A 20,132-nucleotide genomic window follows, 5' to 3' on the forward strand; every position below is an offset into this window, starting at 1 on the left:
AGAACACCGACCCTGTCCTGTCCCCTCTCCCCTGGGCCGGGTGCTAAAAGACTGTGCTGCGGACCTGGCGGACGTCTTCACCTCTATATATAACACCTCGTTGTCCTGTTCACTGGTACCATCCTGTTTCAAAGCAGCAACCATCGTTCCCATCCCAAAACAGTCAAATGTCACATGTCTGAACGATTTCAGACCTGTGGCACTCACCCCCATTCCCGCCAAATGCCTGGAGAGACTGGTCATTAAACACATCAGAGCTGCTTTTCCACCATCCCTGGACTCGCACCAGTTTGCATACAGGGAGAACCGGTCAACCGAGGATGCGATCGCCACAGTGCTGCACACATTACTGAAGCACTTGGAACACAGGAACACCTATGCACGGCTCCTCTTTGTAGACTACAGCTCGGCTTTTAATACCATCCGGCCATACAAACTCCGTCCCAAACTCCACCAACTGGGACTTAACTCCTCTCTGTGCAACTGGATTGTGGACTTCCTCACTAACCGTAGACAGAGTGTCAGAGTGGGTAAGAACACCTCTTCCACCCTTGTGGTCAACACCGGTGCCCCTCAGGGGTGTGTTCTGAGCCCTCTGCTATACACTCTCTTCACCCATGACTGTATTTCCTCCTGCGCGTCCAATCTCATTGTTAAGTTTGCAGATGACACTACAGTGCTCGGACTTATATCCAACAATGATGAGACAAACTATAGGACAGAGGTGCAACAACTAGAGTCATGGTGCCACGACAATAACTTGGTCTTAAACACCAAAAAGACCAAGGAGATCATTGTAGATTTCCGGAAGAGGGGCCATAACAACCATCTGCCTCTCTTCATTGGCAGTGAGGCGGTGGAGAGGGTGAGCAGTTTTAAATTCTTGGGGGTAACTGTGACCGAGGACCTGTCCTGGGGCAACCATATCACCTCAGTTGTACGGAAGGCCCAACAGCGCCTCTACTACCTGAGGAGACTGCGGAGCGCACACATTCCCAGATCTCTGATGTTGAACTTCTACAACTGTGCCATCAGCAGCGTTCTGACGTATGGATTTCTAGTGTGGTTCCCCAGCTGCACCAAGGCCGATCAGCAAGCACTCCAGCGGGTGGTGAAAGAAGCTGGCAGAATTATTGGAACAAGTCTGCCAGAGATCAGTAATATCTTCCCCACTCGCTGTCTGAGGAGGGTGCACAGTATCCTGCGGGACCAACATCACCCTGCGCGCCACCTTTTCCATCTGCTGCCCTCAGGGAGAAGGTACAGGTCTATACAGGCCAGAACATCCAGACTGGCCAACAGCCTGTATCCACAGGCTGTGAGGCTCCTGAACTCTCTGCCCCCCTCTCACGGACAATAACCATATCCAACTTCTTAATAGCAATGAACTGGTCTGCATTGGTGCATCATATCTTTATTCTCTTCCCCCTCCTGCCCCCCCCCCTCTTTCTTAAATAGATAACTATCATATCTGATATCATATCTCACAGTACAATAATATTGAATGGGTTGCATTGTTGTATTTTGTCATGTTTCTCAGGTCTTTGTCTGAATTTCTACGAACATTATTGCTAAGGATTGTCTTATTGCATTGGAGTCACACTGGGTTAAATATGTACACTTGGGTTTTAAGGGGTATTTATTATTTTCTTCTTTTTTTTTTGGGTTGTATGGAAGCCCCAAACGCAATTTCATTGTTCTTGACAATGACAATAAATAAATAAATACTAAATACTAAATAATAAATGCTGATAATTTATTTTTGAGTAATTTCTTCATGTACATCTACGCTGTATGTAAATAAAAGTGCCCGTGTGACATCTGGGACACAGTGTGACTAAGAACTCTCTTTTTGTTCTTAACTTATGGCTTTAAAAAAAAAAAAAAAAAAAATCGAGATATATATCTTATATCGCCATCCAGCTAAAAAATATCGAGATATGAATTTTGGGTCATATCGCCCAGCCCTACCAATTAGATTTTGCTTTCTTAACCCAACACATACAGATCAGACATACACATGTAGTGGAAATAGGGCAGGGCAATATGGCCAAAAATATTTATCATGATATATATTTGAAAATTTGCGATAACGATATAACTGACGATATAATTGACACGAGACAAAATTCTCCTCAACTTTATTGGTGCAAAAAAAAAAAAAAAACCCCATCAATGTATTTTCACTTAAACAAGCAGCTGTTTTTTATGTGCATTAAAGCTATATAAAAATTTAACAGTGCAAATGCAAATTCCTTGCTGACAGTTTAACCAAAAGGCATTTCCAGCATAAAATGGCCGACATATCCTTAGCATAAAGAGGTTATACACACACTATGCAGTAATATTATGTTGAAGCACAGTATGTATCACTCCGCAAGGCTCCTGACTACGGTACTCGTAATGCTCTGACAATCCATCAAGTGATGCGGCTTCGCAGCTTAGCAAAGTCGTACTAAAACATTTTTTGACAGATTTTTGAGAGCCGTGTACCACATAAAATTGTTTCGGTAATAACTGTAATAATGATAGCCGCCTTGCATGCTCTACCAAAAAATGTGTATCTGATGGACGGAAGCAAAACCAGTTCTGCACCACTGAAGTTTCACCGCTTTCGCCCTTCTCATTCTGCGTCGCCGCCATGCTTTTTCTGCCATGTGATAACAAAGGCACTGCGCATGCACGTTTTACCCATATTCTATCGCGATATTTCATTTTCTTATCATTGCCTAACATTATACAGGTATTACCATGAACGGTATGATATGGCCCAGCCCAAAGTGGAAATATTTAAAAAAAAATAATCTCCTCTCTGATGCTGCCAAACATACTGATTTAGGCTGTTGCTATGGATGGACATTAACAACAGAAAATCTTGTCCAGGATTCTTGACACTATGCCCAGTTATTCACATCAACGATATAAATGACACAGACATCAGCCAAAGCAATAGCCCTAGCATAACACCAAGGCTTCCTTGATTTATGTAAGCCAAGCACCCCCTGTAATGAGCTCAACAACGCTTTGTATTCTTTCTGTTTCTATTAAGTCTGACTCTTTCTCTCTCTTCATCTCTTTCTCTTGACCGCTTGTAGAATGGCCGACTGGCTTTTTTAACTTTGTTTCAAAGAAAGTCAAGAGGGCAATTTCATGCTTCGGTAGTTCTTGTTGTGTCTGAAGAGCTTTTCACAGCGAGAGAAGGCTCACCAAGTGCCAGTATCAGCCCTTCTGCCACCTTTCCTACCCCACTTATCCCCCAGACTGCTCTGTTCTGTGGCAATGCTAATGTCTGCTGACAAGATGCTCTGCAGATAAACACAGCTTTGGTTACACAGCTGGGGAGAGAATGTCATATTTAAACAGAATGCACTGTGTTAAAAGTATTGATATACTCTTAATTATCATTGTTATAGACCAGCATCTATGAAAGCTGGTATAGAAGAGGAATTCTACTTGATATTTTCCATTTGTAACTACAGGCTACCATTATGTAAGAATAATGGTAGCCATTACTATTCCACTGATAATAGAGCTATTTGTTGGTCATCATATTTTAGAGACATCCTCACATTAATCTTATGACCTTGATGGATCATTCATTCACTCAAATAACAGGATATCCCATCAGATTATTCCCTCTGAATTAGGGCTGCCACGATTTGTCGACTAGTCACGATTACGTTGACTATCAAAATCGTCGACGACAAATTTAATAGTCGACACGTCGTTTGAAGGTTTGTAAGATCACAAAACACGCAGGAATTAAGTAGCAGGATTTAAGAGTGTAATAACGGACTGAAACAGAAGATGGCAGCACTGCATGTACAAGGATGCCAGCTGCCGTTAAACCCCGAAGAAGAAGAAGAAGAAGAAGAGAAGCCGCTGTGTCCCAGAATTCATAGCGCGGCCCAGCTTAGTTTCCAACAATGGCGGTAGCTAGTTAGTTTTAATATTACTCTTATTATTCTTTCTGGGTCACAAAATAAACGTTTTACATATTTTCAGGCGAGAATGTAGCTGTGTAAACCTCAAATATCGGCTCAGTTTATCAGGACACCACATATTTTCAAAAGCGCTCCGACGTTTTCGGAGACGTCTGTTACCCACTAGCTTGATAGCTAGCCGGGGGCTAGGTCACTAGCGTTGTGAGAACACCGGACTCCCGGCAAATTGTTTTCAAACCCACCGCCGTCTTTCGCTACTCAGGTTAAATATATATGAGTCACTTAGATAAATTAAAAATGTTGTTGTTTGCCTTTTTTTTTTAGTATTTTATTTGTTCCTGAGTAAATCGGTTTGGCTGAGATTAAAGTTATAGTTTTTACACAGCTGAATAAACGTCAAGCAGACAGCTGATTATCAGAAGTGTGAGATGCTGGAGAATTTACTCCGGTGTCCTGTTATATTTTAGATAGCAAGGAGTTTATTAAACTTCACCGAAACAATCTGCAAATTTCATTAAAATTTAATAAACTATCATCTTGTCTTTATTTTTAGTTAGCACCTTAAAAGCTTAAAGCTGTAAGCTAATGATAGTTATATAAGAGCAGATGCTGCTGGTGCAATAAGCTGTAGTTTTACGTCCAGTGGATGATGATCTGATTAGTCGACTAATCGCATAAATAATCGGTGACTAGTCGACTATCAAAATAATCGTTTGTGGCAGCCCTACTCTGAATCCTGCATGTGACTGGATCAGATTTGCACGGGTCTGTCAAGCTGACACATTATAATCCTTAAACTCCTGTGAGATACATTTAATCTCAGTGACAGATGAAAACTGCACACACTGGAAGTATACAAGTCATAAAGACAAAAAATAATCAGATCTGGAAAGGGTCACTGACAATTTCATTTCCATCACAGTAGGTATTTGATTCGCATATTTTCCGAAAATCTGGAAATTCTCTCGTGACACTGCAGGGAGCAAAACATTTTATTCACAGGCATTAACATGTTAATTTTGAAAACTATATTTAATATATTCAAAGGACATTGGTAAAAATGTGAACTGACTTAAGGGATTAATTAAGCACAGGATGTCAAACTGGAATGAAAGTACACTTTTGTAATTACAACTGATGATACGGTCCATTGCATGCTCCGCAGAATAACATTATTAGCTATAAAAACAGTGTATTAATATAACAACTATTCCGTTTTAGTGTTTGTACTTGAGCTTGCACAGAAAAAAAAGCAGTTGACCTGTACAGGCAAGTGCCCATGCATTATGTTTACTGAACAACTTGCTCACCTATTTATGGACAAAGTAAGCATATCAAAGATGGGCACTGAAGACATAAAAACGGCCACTCAAAAACACCGTTATCAGAGCAAAAATTAGTAACTGCTAGGTCGCAGTAATGGGGAGATGGGAGGTTAATTGGGGTCTTGTCATTGCATGCTTTTTGGTCTTGTCAGTGGTAAGCTACAGTTGAAAAGAACAAAGGCCTGGCAAACTAAATTGTAGGGGAGCAGTTGCCATGGTTACACCATTGGTACGTTACTGGTCTTGTCTCCAGGGTGTAAGTGAGGTTGGCGATTGGAGGGGGTGGGGGGGGGGACAGATTTTATGTGTTAATTATAGCATTGTTAATAACAGTATGTGTCTGCAGTGAGGACTTAGAAAGCTTAGAGTGGAGACAGAACGCAAACACACACAAACACATCGCTATCCAGCATACAAACCCAAGAATACTGTAAAGATACAAATACACATATACCAATGTGCAAACACAAACATACCAATGTGCCCAGTCATACAAACCGACATTTCACACACGCACTGGAGTAAAAAACCAAAATGAAACACACTCTTCAGACTCTATATAAAGCTGCTGATCGGACTCACCACGACTGACACCACCTACAGTACTTCTACAGAAATGTGTTTCTGATGAACCTTTGTGCCAAATACTTTCTTCAACAAAGAATACAATCTCTGAAATAAATTTAGCTGTTTCACATGCGGATCCCAACCAGATAATACAACACACAGTGTTGCAGACCTCACTTCGTCTTCATGAGTATGCTTACATCCACACAGGGAGAAAAAAGGTTTTCCTATTATCGTGTTTATTACTCTCCACTGGGTGCCAGCTGTGCTCTCAGTTTTAATGATTTAACTGAGCATTTACATCACAAAGCACAGCACAACACATTTACCTATTTGTACCGACGTGCTGTTGTCAAATGCAATTCTGCCCCTTCCCTAGACAAGAATCTTTAGGGTCTCTACTTTATTAACCACATTTGTAAACAAAACAATGCATTTGTATTGATTTAGAGCACAATAACATACAGACATCACTATATGTAGTGAGAACTGGCTGTCTTCAGACAGCCTGTTTTAAAATTGTAAAACTTTAATATGCTGACCTTCCATCATTTGTTCTAAGGAACATTTTGCAGGCTGTTACGCATTTTTCTATCTACTATTAGCTCAATAGACACAGCCATCATTTATCCTGCCTGTAGAAAATGAAACCTTTCAATTAATACAAGCAGATGCCTTTAACAAAAGGTAAAATTACATTACCTGCAGTTATAGCGTGAGCTCCAGTTAGTTCACCGTTGAAGCCGTTCTCCCTGGCAGAATAGGGGGCTGTGGCCACATGGGTCCCACCAGGCTGGCAGGTCCTGTAGGCTGAGGAGGAGTAGCCATTGGCTCCATGGGTGCCACCAGGCTCCTGCCCCGCTGATGGGTCCCACTGAGGGGTACCGTCTTCTGGCTGTCGACTGTCTGCCATGCTGATGCTAGCTAGCAGCCGAAGAGGTTTAGCAAGGGTTGGGGTCGCTCCTTCTGGGATACAGACAGGAAGAGAAGGAAGAGGGAGGAGCAAAGATGAGGAATGGTCAGAACGCAGCATGTCTCTGTTATTAACTGCAATTTTAGCATGGCAGCATTAAGGAAAATGAAGAGTGTAGGGACCAGAGGAGGCTCTAGGACATGTTACATCAGTCACATTTGCAAATCTCTTTTTTGTATGTTATGATCACTGCTGCAGCTCAACTCAACAGTTTTGAAAGTGCAGCTGTGAGTTTGTGTGTAGGTGGTTATGTGAAATACTGTCCTTGGATGCTGTCTGGCATATGACAACCACTGGATGAAACCCTATTGATTTGTGTGTTTGTGTGTAATGACTCATGCAGCCAGCGGCTCAGACAGAAAACACAACTGGCTGAAAATGAACAGAGAAGACCTTGGATTTTCGGTGAGTCGTGCTGGGCTGCAGGGTTTAGAGGTGGGTTCTGATCAATCTGACAAGATTCAGCCCAACATCTAACAAATAGTTTGAATCAGCTTCACTACAACATACTGGCTTCTATTATGTGAAAATCCAATGGCAAATGTTCCAGAAACAAAAAGTGTGTCATCTTTCCAATACTTTTAATGGAAGCATGATAGCTGATCAGCATGGTGTGAACATTTTAGGACTTATCTAAACGTTAAGTGCTAATACCATGTTACGTACGGCTATGATTCAGTATTTACATGTCTTTTTCATGTTAAAATAACCAACATTGCTTTGTTATTGAATGCATTTATGTTTAAACTCCTAAATATTATGACCAGTGCCTTTTAAAATTCAATGACTAACATAGAAATATCTCATAGTGAGTGGATAACATTGATCAGATCAGGACAGAGAAGGATCAAGTAGAAGCGACAGGCTGAAACTATTGATCAGTTCTTATTATCACCTAAAGCCGGGACAGTCAGAGACAAGGAGTGAAAGTCAAGGATTTAACTACCTGGCCAGGAGAGATAAATGGGCTCAAAGTAGTACAAAATCATTACAATGAGCTGTTATTATTACTATTTTTATTTGGTATATACAGTTTTTTTATGCTCAGTTGAGGTTATTTACATCTCACAATAGTGGAACAAGTACACTGAGTTGAATCTGAGCTTGAAGGACAAAGAGAGAGGTAAACAAAGGGCTCAGTGAGAAGAAAGAAAATTGTGAAATACTCTGAAAGGGAATTGGTGATCTTTGCAGAAGGGCTGTTGATGGTAGCATTTACAGGGCAGCCTGTGCAGTTGTGCATAAGGGTGTGTGTGAAGAAGCAATTTGTCATTTAGCTCTGCGGTCCTCAGAGAGCCAGAGAGTGAAGTGAAGTCAGCTCGAGAAAACGGGAGTCAATAACTACAGCCGAAGACCAAGGTACTGCTACAGTGAGCACTAGGTACTACATTCACAGTACATTAAATACTACTACTCACTGTCAACCAAACAGGAGAACAGAATAGAGTGGAACAGAATATAATAAATGGAAAACAGAAGAGTGATTCCCATACAAAGGATGTATGAAAAGACTTAAAATACAACATGTCCATATTTTTTGTTAAGATGGATAATAAACACTAAGGCTGGGCTATATCATACCGTTCACGGTAATACCGGTGTAATTTTGGGCAACGATAGGAAAATGAAATATTGCGATAGAATATGGGTAAAACGCGCATGCGCAGTACCTATGTTTACATACACACATGGTGGCGACGCAGAATGAGAAGAGCGAAAGCGGATCGTTAAATGAAACACATGAACCAGAATTGGTTTGTAAAAATGCTGCAACGTCAGTGGTGTGGAACTGGTTTAGCTTTCATCCATCAGATACACAACAAAGCACTATTTTTGGTAGAGCATGCTAGCGGGCCGTCGTTATTACCGTGTTATTTGGAAAATACGGCACACTTAAAATCAATCCTTTGATTTTTCTGAAAATCGACAGTGCCCCTTATAATCCAGTGGGCCTTATGTATGAATTCTGGTTGTGTTTACTGACCTCGAAATGATTTTATGTACACGGCGCTCGAAAATCTGTCAAATGTTTTAGTACGACTTTGCTAAACAACGAAGCCGCACCGCTTGATGGATTGTCGGAGCATTACGGCTATCGTAAGCAGGAGCCTCGCGGAGTGATACGTACTGTGCTTCAACATAATATTACCATATTGTGTGTGTTTAACCTCTTTTTAAGTTTTGTGGATATTATACATGGTTATGCTGAGGATATGTCGGCCAATTTCCACTGGAAATGCCTTTTGGTTAAACTGTCAGCAAGGAATTTGCATTTGCACTGTTAAATTTTTATATAGCTTTAATGCACATAAAAAACAGCTGCTTGTTTAAGTGAAAATACATTGATGGGTTTTTTTGCACTAATGAAGTTGAGGAGTTGTAAAGTATTTTGTCTCGTGTCAATTATATCGTCAGTTATATAGTTATCGCACTTTTTCAAACGTATATCGTGATAAATATTTTTGGTCATATCGCCCTGCTCTAATAAACACAAATGTCATTGCAAATAATGTAAATATTTGCATAACATAAATAATCAATGCTTAACAAATTTATTAGCCAATTTAAAAGGTTTATTCCTCAGCTGCTACATTATTGCTAACATACTCAAAAGAACTTTTCTGTATCTGTAATGATTAATCCACCAGTATTAATAAGGTCTTTAACTGAATTTATTGTTCTAATCCGTGGTTTTACAAAACGTACGAAACATAAATGCACATAATTATTTTTTAAAGAATAAATAACAATATAGATTTAACGTTTAGGATTTTGACAGGTTTCGGAAATATTTGTAGTTTCTTCTTTTTATGACTGGTGATCTAATACATTTGTAAAGCACTGCATACTGTTACAAATAATGTATGTGTCATTTAGGCTTAATAACTGCTTATTAATAAAAACTATGCTTATGTCCAAAGCTGCCTTTGTCACAGTCTTGGGTCTTGGACACAGGGTTTTGAGTTGTTGGCCTGTTGAGTTCTGTTCCTATTACTTTTGTGTCTAGTAATGCTGTATTAATTTATCCACTTCCATGCTACTGACTGTCCCATTTTGGGGGTATACTGTGGTCCAGGTTTACTCTTAGGTACTAGGTACTCTTTAGTATTTATGGAGGCTGTTATCTGAGTCTAGCCCCTTGCACATTATACTTTCCCTTGGGTTCCCCTCGTCAAGTTTCTCTGTTTATTAATCCTTGTTTTACTCTGTCAATTTCTGTCTTGTGCCTCAGTTTGAGTTATTTCCCTGCTTGTGTTTACCTGTGCCTGCATCCACTTCCCCTAATTATCTTGTGTGCATTTATACTCCTGCCCTTCTTTTGGTCTTTGTCAGATTGTCTGTTTGTCACTGTGTGCGCTCAGCCTGCAGTTTATTTTATGGACTAATACAGGGGTACGGTGGTAACAGCAACTGGCTTTAGCCTCTTGGGATCATGCACATCTCTGCGATGCAATAGCTAGTAAGGTATTTAAGTTTGTACCAAAGAGGTGTGTTGCCACCAGCATAGCTACACTATTTTATGATTGGAAATCTTAACATTTGGTTACAAATTTATAACATTCAGTGGTGTTGATCAAGGGATAGTTGAGATGAACTGTTAGCACTGTGTGAATATCCTCTTGAAAACTGAGGAACTAAGAATCTTCCCATTGAACTTTTTTTTGTGATTTCCTACTTTTTTTTGAGCTAAAAGAGCACACCCAAACACATGAGATATCAATGGAAAGCCCAGGATGTCCTCTATTTGCAAATCAGGACTTAGTGGGGTAGCTTAAACAGGTCAAAAGATATAGACCAAAAACAAATGTCCATTACAGAGGACACACATGAGCAGGCTGGTTCTCAGGAGGACCACAAATAATGTTGAGAAGGAATACTATAGACAGAGCACAGAGGTGGTTATAATAAAGAGAACCAAAGAATATTCTGGAAAAGAAGAGAATATAGGATTGCTGTAAAGCCTTTGCAGCCTAAATGGATCAGTCAGGAGTCAATGGAGCTTTGCATGAGTCACCTCTGAAGGAAACACCAGTGTGAATGAAACCACGACACAGACTCCACGACAAAGAACACCTCACCACCAACTGCTTTACATAAATGCTCTCTCTGTCTCGGTCCAAAAGCCACAGTATATTTAGGACAGCACCTTTACTGTCACTCTCTCTTCTGTTGCTTGTTCACTCACTGTGTCCCCGTACAAGACTCCATTACAATATTAAAAGAGTCATAAAATTCAGAAATGAGACTGCTGTCCTCATGCCATGTCTACATACTGTCTGTTTGATGATGAAGGTCACATTCAGCTCAGTGGCAATTTTCCAGATACAACTGACTGGTGGCCAGGCGCATGGTGTCAGTGGTGGTTCACAAGAGAACAAGGGACATTTGCCCTGCCTTCTTTGGAGGTCTGTTGAGCTGTTGATGATGATGGTAGCAATAAGTGTGCTCTGCATACTTTTGCACAATGCATGCTGTATAAATAAAACAGCACCACCTTCTGGGTTAAACTCCAAATAAAACAAATGGGGAAATTATAAAATATTACCACACCTAATGTGAAACTCCATCTTTCTTCTTAATTTCAGTGTCTCACTAATTCTAGTTAACACCATTTGTATTCACTCAATATTATAAAACAAAACAAAATACTGGTTGGAGGTTTAGCAGGTATTAAGAAGATAAGATCAAACGGAATGCATAAAGAAATTACATTACAAAAAATACTAATTAATGCTATGCTCAGTTAAAATACCAACTCTGGTATGATTGTGATATGATAGAGTTAGACGCTGGGTGTCTTAGTAGACAGTAGGTCTGTTGCACTTGGCAAAAAGCCTGTGGCACTTTGCCAGTGGGCTGGTTGTTCCTGATAGGCACTCTCTCTGCCCTGGAGAAGAATGGAGTTGAATAGTGAACAGACAAGCAGAGCAGGGCAATGCTGCAAGTGGATAGTTAGGATGGTAGCTTGCAGCACTTGTTACTATATAGTATTTTGTAGCCTGTTAGGCAAAAACAGTTTATGGTTTCAAGAGTCTATAAAATAACCCAAACACTACATCCATTAATTAATTTATAGTACATTTTTCCTATTTCTGTGTTATAAACGTTGCCTTAGTTCTTTGTTGTAATATTAATACTCAAACAAGCATTGGTCGACATTTTTTTAAACATTAGAAAAGATCTTTTTGTAGACAAACAAAAATGAACTTGGCTTTTCTGTCATTACACTGTAACATTTAAGACAATTTTCACAAGCATTCAGAGTGATCCTTATATAAAAGGTTGAAGGTGACAGCCACATTTGAAATCATGTTCTGATGTATTTGTAAACAGAAACCTCACACCATCATAAATGCAGATTTTTATTTTTTTCAGTACTGCATCGTTTGTTAGGATGCCTGGGTCGTTGACCCAGGGTTTTGAGTTTATCATATTATTCATCCTTTCTAGTCTTTGGTTTCTTTGTTAGAGTTCTATCTTATGGTTTATGTCTCTGTGTCTGCCCTGGTCCCACATCTCTGTTCCCTCTGTTGTAGTGCCTGCCTGCGAGTCTGTGTCTGTAAGTTCAGTCTGTGTTATGTTTCCTGTTTTACTTTGAAAGTCCTTGTCTCATGTAAATGCGTCTGGCTATGCTTCCTTTGTCTCGTTAGGCCTGATTTGCCCCAGCTGTGTTTCCCTCCTGTTAACCATTCCCTGATTGCTCCCTCTGTGTATTTAAGCCCTGTGTTTCAGTTTGTTCGTGTCGCGATCTACTGTTTACTATGCTGTGTGTTCTGTCTGTTTGCCTGAGTTTGTTTTTTGGAGTCTCAGTTTTGTTACCTTTTTTGAGTTCAGCATTAAAGCTGTTTTGAGTTCACGTCTGTCTCCGGAGTCTGCACTTTGGGTCCTTTTCCTGCCTGCACACAGCCGTTCCATAACATCGTTTTGCTTATCCTATAGAAAGTAATTTTTTACTTCAGATCACCTGCGAGATGTGTTGTCACCTAGGTGCCAGCTATAAACTAAGTGAGCATATATATCACAGCAGTGTTAATATTTTAAAGGAAAACACTAGCAACAAGGATATTCAGACAGAAATCAAAACAAAACCATCAAAGTGGTCGTTATGTAATCTGTAAACATGCACAATGTGTATATCTGCAGTTTTTTATTCATATCTAGACTTTTTTTCACTGCACATCCATAATTGATATCTACTTCATAATGTCAAACTAAGGCGTATTACATCTCCTGTTTCAGCCTTCCACGCGCTGACATTGTTATTCAGCCTCAAAGCAATTTTGAGGGCGATATTTTACTCCTCTCTGCTCCCTTCACCTACGTCTAATGATTATTAAAAAGGAATGAATCAACAGTGACAAGCTGCTTTTTCCACAACACCACTGATGTGAGATGTTGAAATTAATCCAGTAAATATCTTGAGCTGTTTATGCACAGAGCTCTAGCTAAAGTATTACTGGAAAGCAGTGGGTTGTTTTACATTTTTTAAATCAGAAAGCTTGAAAGGGGGCAATTTTCCTCTGTGTGTCCTCAGAATAAACCATTCTTGGTACTTTTCCTCCCCTGACTCCCCCATCTAATTTAAAAACTGTTTTTCGGGAAAGAGGTTATTCAGAGGAGGGATAGTGGGTGCCATGTAAGTAAAGCAAATATTGGGGTTGCCTTCTTGAGTTATTAACTGCTGTTTCTGCTGACAATAAAAGCCAATCATTATAAAGTCAGAGGATTCAAAGCCTGGAGCCTGTTTTTATTTGCTTCCTACATGGAAAAAAATAATAATAAAGAAACGCATAATTCACATTCACAGAAACATGCACAGTTACACTGTAAAGGAGTACAGTTTAAACAGTGTCTGACTGACTTTCACTATGCTACAGTGTTGGAGATCTGGGCTCCAGTCTCCTGCTATAGGGCATATTAATAATAATTAACAGTCACTGTCACATTTTCTATGCATATTTGTCTTGTGAGGCACAATCAATACAAGACAGGCAGAGAAAAGAAAACTATAGCCTACTGCGCACATTATTATAACTGAGAGTCAAAACACAAATACACATTCTTGATTCAAAACTTGCTCCATACGGGCATCCTCACGGCCTCAAAAGAGTAAGCGTGCTGTGTGGGTAAAACATAAATATAATCCGTTCAGAGGAATAACATAATTTTTGAATTGTAATTCATACTTAAATGCATCTGTCACTTGTGACATTGCAAAAAGAGCTCAGTAAAGTGAAACTGCATGTTCTCCCAGAGGCTGAAAGGCTCTGCTCCTGTCCTTCTCCACTATCACCTGCCCACTATAAAAATAGTGCTTGGTGAGTTCAAAACTACTAATGGGATTACTGCTGAGTATTGTTATGTATTTATTATTTGGGAGTTTTTATAAACTAATATGAATTATCTTTGCTCAGCAAATTATGAGTAGTTTCAACACTAATTATAGGCTGTTCCTGTATAATAATGCTTGACTATGAAAACAGCAATTAGTTAAAGCAAAATCTAATGCACCAATCAGAAGCATGTTGAAGATAAACTTGGAAGCTGTGGAAATATTCTAGTTTATTTTCATTTGTTTCAAGACAATTATTCTCCAAGTGTGAATCACAATGTGAGTCCAGCTTAAATAGATGAAGTGAGAGTGATGAACTCTCTATGAACACATCAGCCATAAAGATTCATTCCAGACAATGTAATCGTCGAGCTAATTAAATAGTCCATTTGTCATTTCCATGGCTCTTATCTGCTTCTTCTTCTTTTGTCTGGTTTCTTATCATCCTTCCACTTAGAAATTTTCTTCCTACCTGTTATTTTTCTTCCTGTTCACCTTCCTCCACCTCCTACACTCAATGTTCCTCCTACTCATTCTCCTCCACCTTTCATCAGGCTTCATCTTTCTCCTCACTGTGCTCTCTCTACCACCTCATTTCCCTCCTACAATCTGAGCACTTTTACATGCTGCCATCTCGCTGTGTGTGTGTGTGTGTGCGCGCGTGCGTGCGTGTCCGTGCATGTGTGAGTCACACAGATGCTGCATTGCAGGGCTCTCCTCTGAGGGCCATCTAGCTGCAGAAGCCTGAGAGCAAGAGAGGCTAGGGATTCAAGCTCTTGTGTCCCTAAGTATGTGCGCTCTTTTATGTTGCATGTTCAAGGTCGAATGCGAGTAGACGTGTTAAGCGCGCAGTTATTAGAGAACGAGATCATACACATAGTTGTTCAACAAATAGTCTGATATGAGGGGAAATCAATATAATATAAAACTAGCATTTTTTTACAGCAAGTCAGTTGAAAGGGACACTACCCCTAATAAATAAATAAATATATATATATATATATATATATATATATATATATATATATAACAAAACTTATCACAATAGCAATTCATTGGTAGGGGGTTATGTGCCAGATTACTTCTTGGCTACGACCAGTAAATCCTTGGAAACTGCTCCCACTCATAACTCCATAAAACAGGAGTTTTGATACTTGACAGATGAGATATAACTTTTTTGTTGAAAGATTGCCCGCTGGATTGTGAACCCCATATTTTGATGCTTCTGGTTTAGCTGTCATGTCATTTGCAGTCTTGATTCTGGGATTCTGGAATATGAAACGCTAGGTTATTAGCTAATAATAGCAAGCTGCATCGATAAATTTTATTGACCCGATAATTAGAATTCAATTTGATTCAATTTTATTTACATAGTGCCAAATCACAACAACAGTCCCCTCAAGGGGCTTTATATTGTAAGACGCTAGAATAATACAGAGGATACCCCAACAATCAGATGACCCACTGTGAGGAAGCACTTGGCAACAGAGGGAAGGAAAAACTCCCTTTAACAGGAAGAAACGAGACTGGCTAACTTTTGAAGCCAGCGTCAAGTAGCTCTTCAAAGGAATACGGTAACTGCAGGTCACCACTTGAGCAAACGTAGCTGTTTCCGGGTTTTTCAGTCTTCAGACAAACTGGCAACTGGTGAATCCTCTCATCTAACTCTCAGCTTTCCAAGAGTGTATAACTGTACCTTTAGAAGTATTTTATATGGCAGAGTACACTTGGCAGTCACACGGCTGGCTATACTTTAGCATGGGTAACACAGTTTTATTCAGTTTCCTAAGTAAAAGCTTCTAATTATGCATAAAAATGCATCAAGGTAGTACTTTCAGATTTGGGGAATAATTGTTGTAAAAGTTGTAGAAAACTCACAGAAGAAACCAAAATGTTAAAATTCATCAGCACTGTGGGGTTTTTTCTTCTTAATAATGCCTTTTTTCTAAAACCTAAAAAGAGACCTATCTTATATCAGCTTTATCAGGTTTTTAAGACCTTATTACAGCACCTGACGTTTTGTAGGCTTTTGTAGGTGCAGACTAAATGCTGCAGCAAAGACTTGTGATTTTTGGCGCACGAGCAAAAAAAACATGTTGAACAGCATGAAATAATACTTCTCTATATAAACAACAACAATGTTGTCATTACTACTGGATACAAATGCTTAAATGCGCAATATATAAAAAGTGAATATGTATACATATGCAGTGTCCCTTTCCACTAGAAATACTCCAAAATAGTGCCTATCATACGTGCACATAAGCATTTTGTTTTTGTTGTTTACACAATATATGTGAATCATATTGTGGCATACACCAGCCGAAACCAAAATAAAGCAGCAGGTCCATTTACATGAGTTCTTGAGGCTTACTGTCACTTTTAAACAATATTTTTTTTGTCCAGTGAGTCTATTTTATCCTGTTTCTATGGAGTCTTCTATAAAACGACATCATGATTATGTGAGAAATAATGGGACACACCATCAGCTGACCTCGATACATACAAACATGCTCTATACAGACAGACACTTTTACCAATCATCCATAGCCAACCTCACTACCTGGAACACGGAAAACAAAGAAAAGCCATGAAAGCGTGACTGCTTTTCAGTGGGTCTTGGTGCTGATTGTCTCACTAAAGCAGCTCTTCTCTTCCCACTCAGTACCCACTTCCCACTCATAGCTCCTAGCAGCCTGCACTCACATGTACATCCACCCACACAGCCATTTCATCTGTGGAGGTAACAGGCATTCTTTCTCTCCAGCTCTCTCTTGTTGTAAATGTTTCTTTTTCCTCTTTTTGACAGTTATTCATCTTGTATGTTTGAATAGATGAATTTGATTCTGAACAGGCTTAGCACGATAGTAGATGAGGTTTGGCTGGTTTTGGCTTAATTCGTTTAGATATGGTGAGTTGTTTCAAAGTAACAATTTACTTTTTAATCATTATCATACCGACAGCAATGATTTTGACAGTTCCAGAACAGAACCAGGAGCCTGGGCCTTACTGCACGCATATCTTTCTCTGCATACTATTTTTTTCTAATCATTTGGGCCCAATTTAAAAATCAGCAAAAAAAACCAGCTACCAAGTCTGGCATTATGTTTGTTTACACATACGGCGGAGTCATTACCTGATTAGGTGGGATGGAACTTTGGAATAGGAGTCAGGCTGGATCCAGAGAAACTATCTTCTCTCCCACTATCAAAAGACTGACGTAGAGATTGTCAGAAGAATAGAGAAAGCCAAGTGCGACAGGCCCTTTTGTTGCACCTGTAAGTTAAGAAAAACAAGATCAGTACTTATTTGAATTACATAAGCCTCTATTTGTCTGCAGTTGTGAATGTTTTCTTTGTTCTTAGAATTATTTGACTGTCCCAAAAAATAAAAAATGTTTGTGTGTGACATGATATGACATGATGTATTGAAATTAACCACTAAGTTGCCACAGTAATAGTCAAAACTAGGACAATAGCACATCCAAGCATAGAAACACAGATATTTCTACTATTTTCCCACGCCTGTGTTTAACTCATGCAATGTAACTGAGCAGTAACAGCAACTCCAGCTTCCAAAATGTCCACATAATTCAAACGAGATCTTGCAAAAGCAGCTTACAGACAAACTTGACACAAAAGAGGTTTTTATTTTAGAGCTGCTGCATTAGACACATTCTATTCATATAAATGATGCATAACAAACAGAGTAAATGGCTTAATCACTGAACATTCATTGCAGAAATAATTTGCATATAAACTACTACAGTTTGTTTGTGTACTAAACCCAGATGGATACGTAGTGATGTGGTGAAATTATTAATCATCACAGTGGGCAAGAACAAAAATGCTTCTAAAGTACATTCACTTTTTTATACTTTTTCCATGTAATTATAAAATCAGTAAAATTACCCTTTTTAATCTACACAGCCCACAATCTCAAAGTGAGCTTTTTCTTTTTCCAAATTCCTTAAAAATGAAAAGCATATCTGGATGCAAACTTGTATGTTTATAGGATATTGCTCTGCAATGTACAGTAGGACAAAAAGTATTTAGTCAGCCACCAACTGTGCAAGCTCTCCCACTTAAAAAGATGAGAGAGCCCTGCAATTTTCATCATATGTATACCTCAACTGTGTGAGACAAAATTAGGGGGGGAAAATCCACAAATTCACATTCACTGATTTTTTTAAAGAACTTTGCAAATTATGGTGGAAAATAAGTATTTGGTGACCTACAAACAAGCAAGATTTCTCGCTCTCACAGACCTGTAACTAGACCTGTAACTAACTTCTGTAAGAGGCTCCTCTGTCCTCCACTTGTTACCTGTATTAATGGCACCTGTTTGAACTTGTTATCAGTATAAAAGACACCTGTCCACAACCTCAAAAACAGTCACACTCCAAACCTATTACTTTATATTCTAGCTAAATATGTAGCTATATTTTACAGGGCATCTCTGGGCAAAGGCTAAAACATTCTGTATGTGGAACTCCTAGATAAAAAGGAATAAGCTGGTCCTATTTTCGACAGCAGACACAGGGAGATTTGTCAGAAGGAAGGCAGATCATCAATGAAAACTGCAGACTGTACTCGCCTGGAGCTCAGTTGACTTTTCAGCTCTTAGCAATTACAGCAAACTAAAGTATACAGCCAACAAAATGCATGAGTTTGTTTGCTTGTTTTTTTGTTTGTTTTGGGGGGGGGGGGGGGGGGGGGCAAGAATATGCACTGATTTAGTAAGTAGCAAGTATGTAGTAAATTGAATATGTAGTTTTAAATCTGATTTTTTATTATGTTTCAGATAACAAATCTAACAAAAACTAACCAAATCTGTCATTATGAGTTATATAGGCTGCATTTGTGAGAATGTTTTCAATTTCAAAATGAACTTTAGAATGCAATACTGTGTGTAAAATCTGTAATCAGTGTGTAAAAAAGTTTTTTTTTTCAATTTCTTAAGGAAGCTACACAAATCTACAACACTTCTACCCACAGCTTTGCTCTAATGATATATCTACAAATGGGCATAACTACAGCTCCCTGCAATTTTTTTCCCTTTTTATCACAACTATCACTAGTTCTGATTACAGCATTACTGCAAACAAAAAAGCAAATACAGCTAATCAAATGCCTGTTATGTACAAAGCTATTCAGCATTTCTTTTTATTGTATATTACTATACGTTAAAGTACTGTATACTCTCAATGATTGATATAGGTAGATCACAAGAGACTTAAATCATTTGAATGCAAAACAGATGGAAACCTAAATCATAAGCATCATATATGACAATGATCAAGCAAGTGCTTTTAAGCAAATATAAATCAGTGATATTAACACCTTAATCAATTTATAGAACTGTAGATACATCTCTATTGGTAGCATGTTGTCTTTAATAGTGTCCAAAATAGATTTTTTTAATATCTTTTTTCCCCCAGTATATAATTAAATTAACCCCCTGCAATTTAAATAGCACCATCAGCTTGCATAACTGTCTTAGCCTCTATGCACACTCAAACTGTGCTGATAATTACTTTGGTAAATAATGCAAAGCAATCAGCTAATGCATGAACATGTTGAGGGTAGAACCAATATTGTAATGGCAGAAAGACATCTCATCTGACAAAAAAAACCCCCAAAACAAAACATTGCAGTGATCAGTGCTTTCATTAACTCCATTGTGACAAATAGGCTTTTTTTTTTTCCTTTTTCTAAACTGCAATTCAGTTTGGTTGTGACAATATAGCCACAAGGTGAAGGTGTTATTGACATTTGTGGCTTTTTTAAAAATATTTGTTTACAATATGGAAAAAATATATATACAGCCTGGTACTGAAGCCAATATTAAATATATAGGCATAGTAAACAGTATGGTAGTACTGTATGTCTGTAATATGTAAAACATGGGGAATGGCAGGTAGGGTCACAATTTATTAAAAAGGCTTGGAAGTTGGTAAAATTACTAAACAAAACTTAGATTTGATTCAA

The 20,132-nt window shown here is 38.8% G+C and overlaps 1 protein-coding gene across 4 annotated transcripts in view; it reads right to left on the reverse strand.

The window, feature by feature from the left end:
• Positions 1–20,132, reverse strand: part of map2 (microtubule-associated protein 2) — a 101,268-nt gene that overhangs the window by 40,181 nt on the left and 40,955 nt on the right. For all 4 annotated transcript variants that reach the window (XM_086265874.1, XM_086265873.1, XM_086265876.1 and 1 more), the window contains exons 3-4: positions 17,279–17,418; positions 6,539–6,802 (exon numbers count right to left, since the gene is read on the reverse strand). In XM_086265874.1, coding sequence (XP_086122000.1) covers positions 6,539–6,749 — 211 coding nt within the window. In that variant the 5' untranslated portion in view covers positions 6,750–6,802; positions 17,279–17,418. The remainder of the gene's footprint in view (positions 1–6,538; positions 6,803–17,278; positions 17,419–20,132) is intronic.

This window comes from Aulonocara sp. 'chitande type north' Nkhata Bay, linkage group LG16 (genome assembly GCF_057382095.1).
Source record: "Aulonocara sp. 'chitande type north' Nkhata Bay isolate Kocher_YH1m ecotype deep benthic linkage group LG16, A_spYH_male_GT1.1, whole genome shotgun sequence".
Classification (NCBI taxonomy): Eukaryota; Metazoa; Chordata; class Actinopteri; order Cichliformes; family Cichlidae; genus Aulonocara; species Aulonocara sp. 'chitande type north' Nkhata Bay.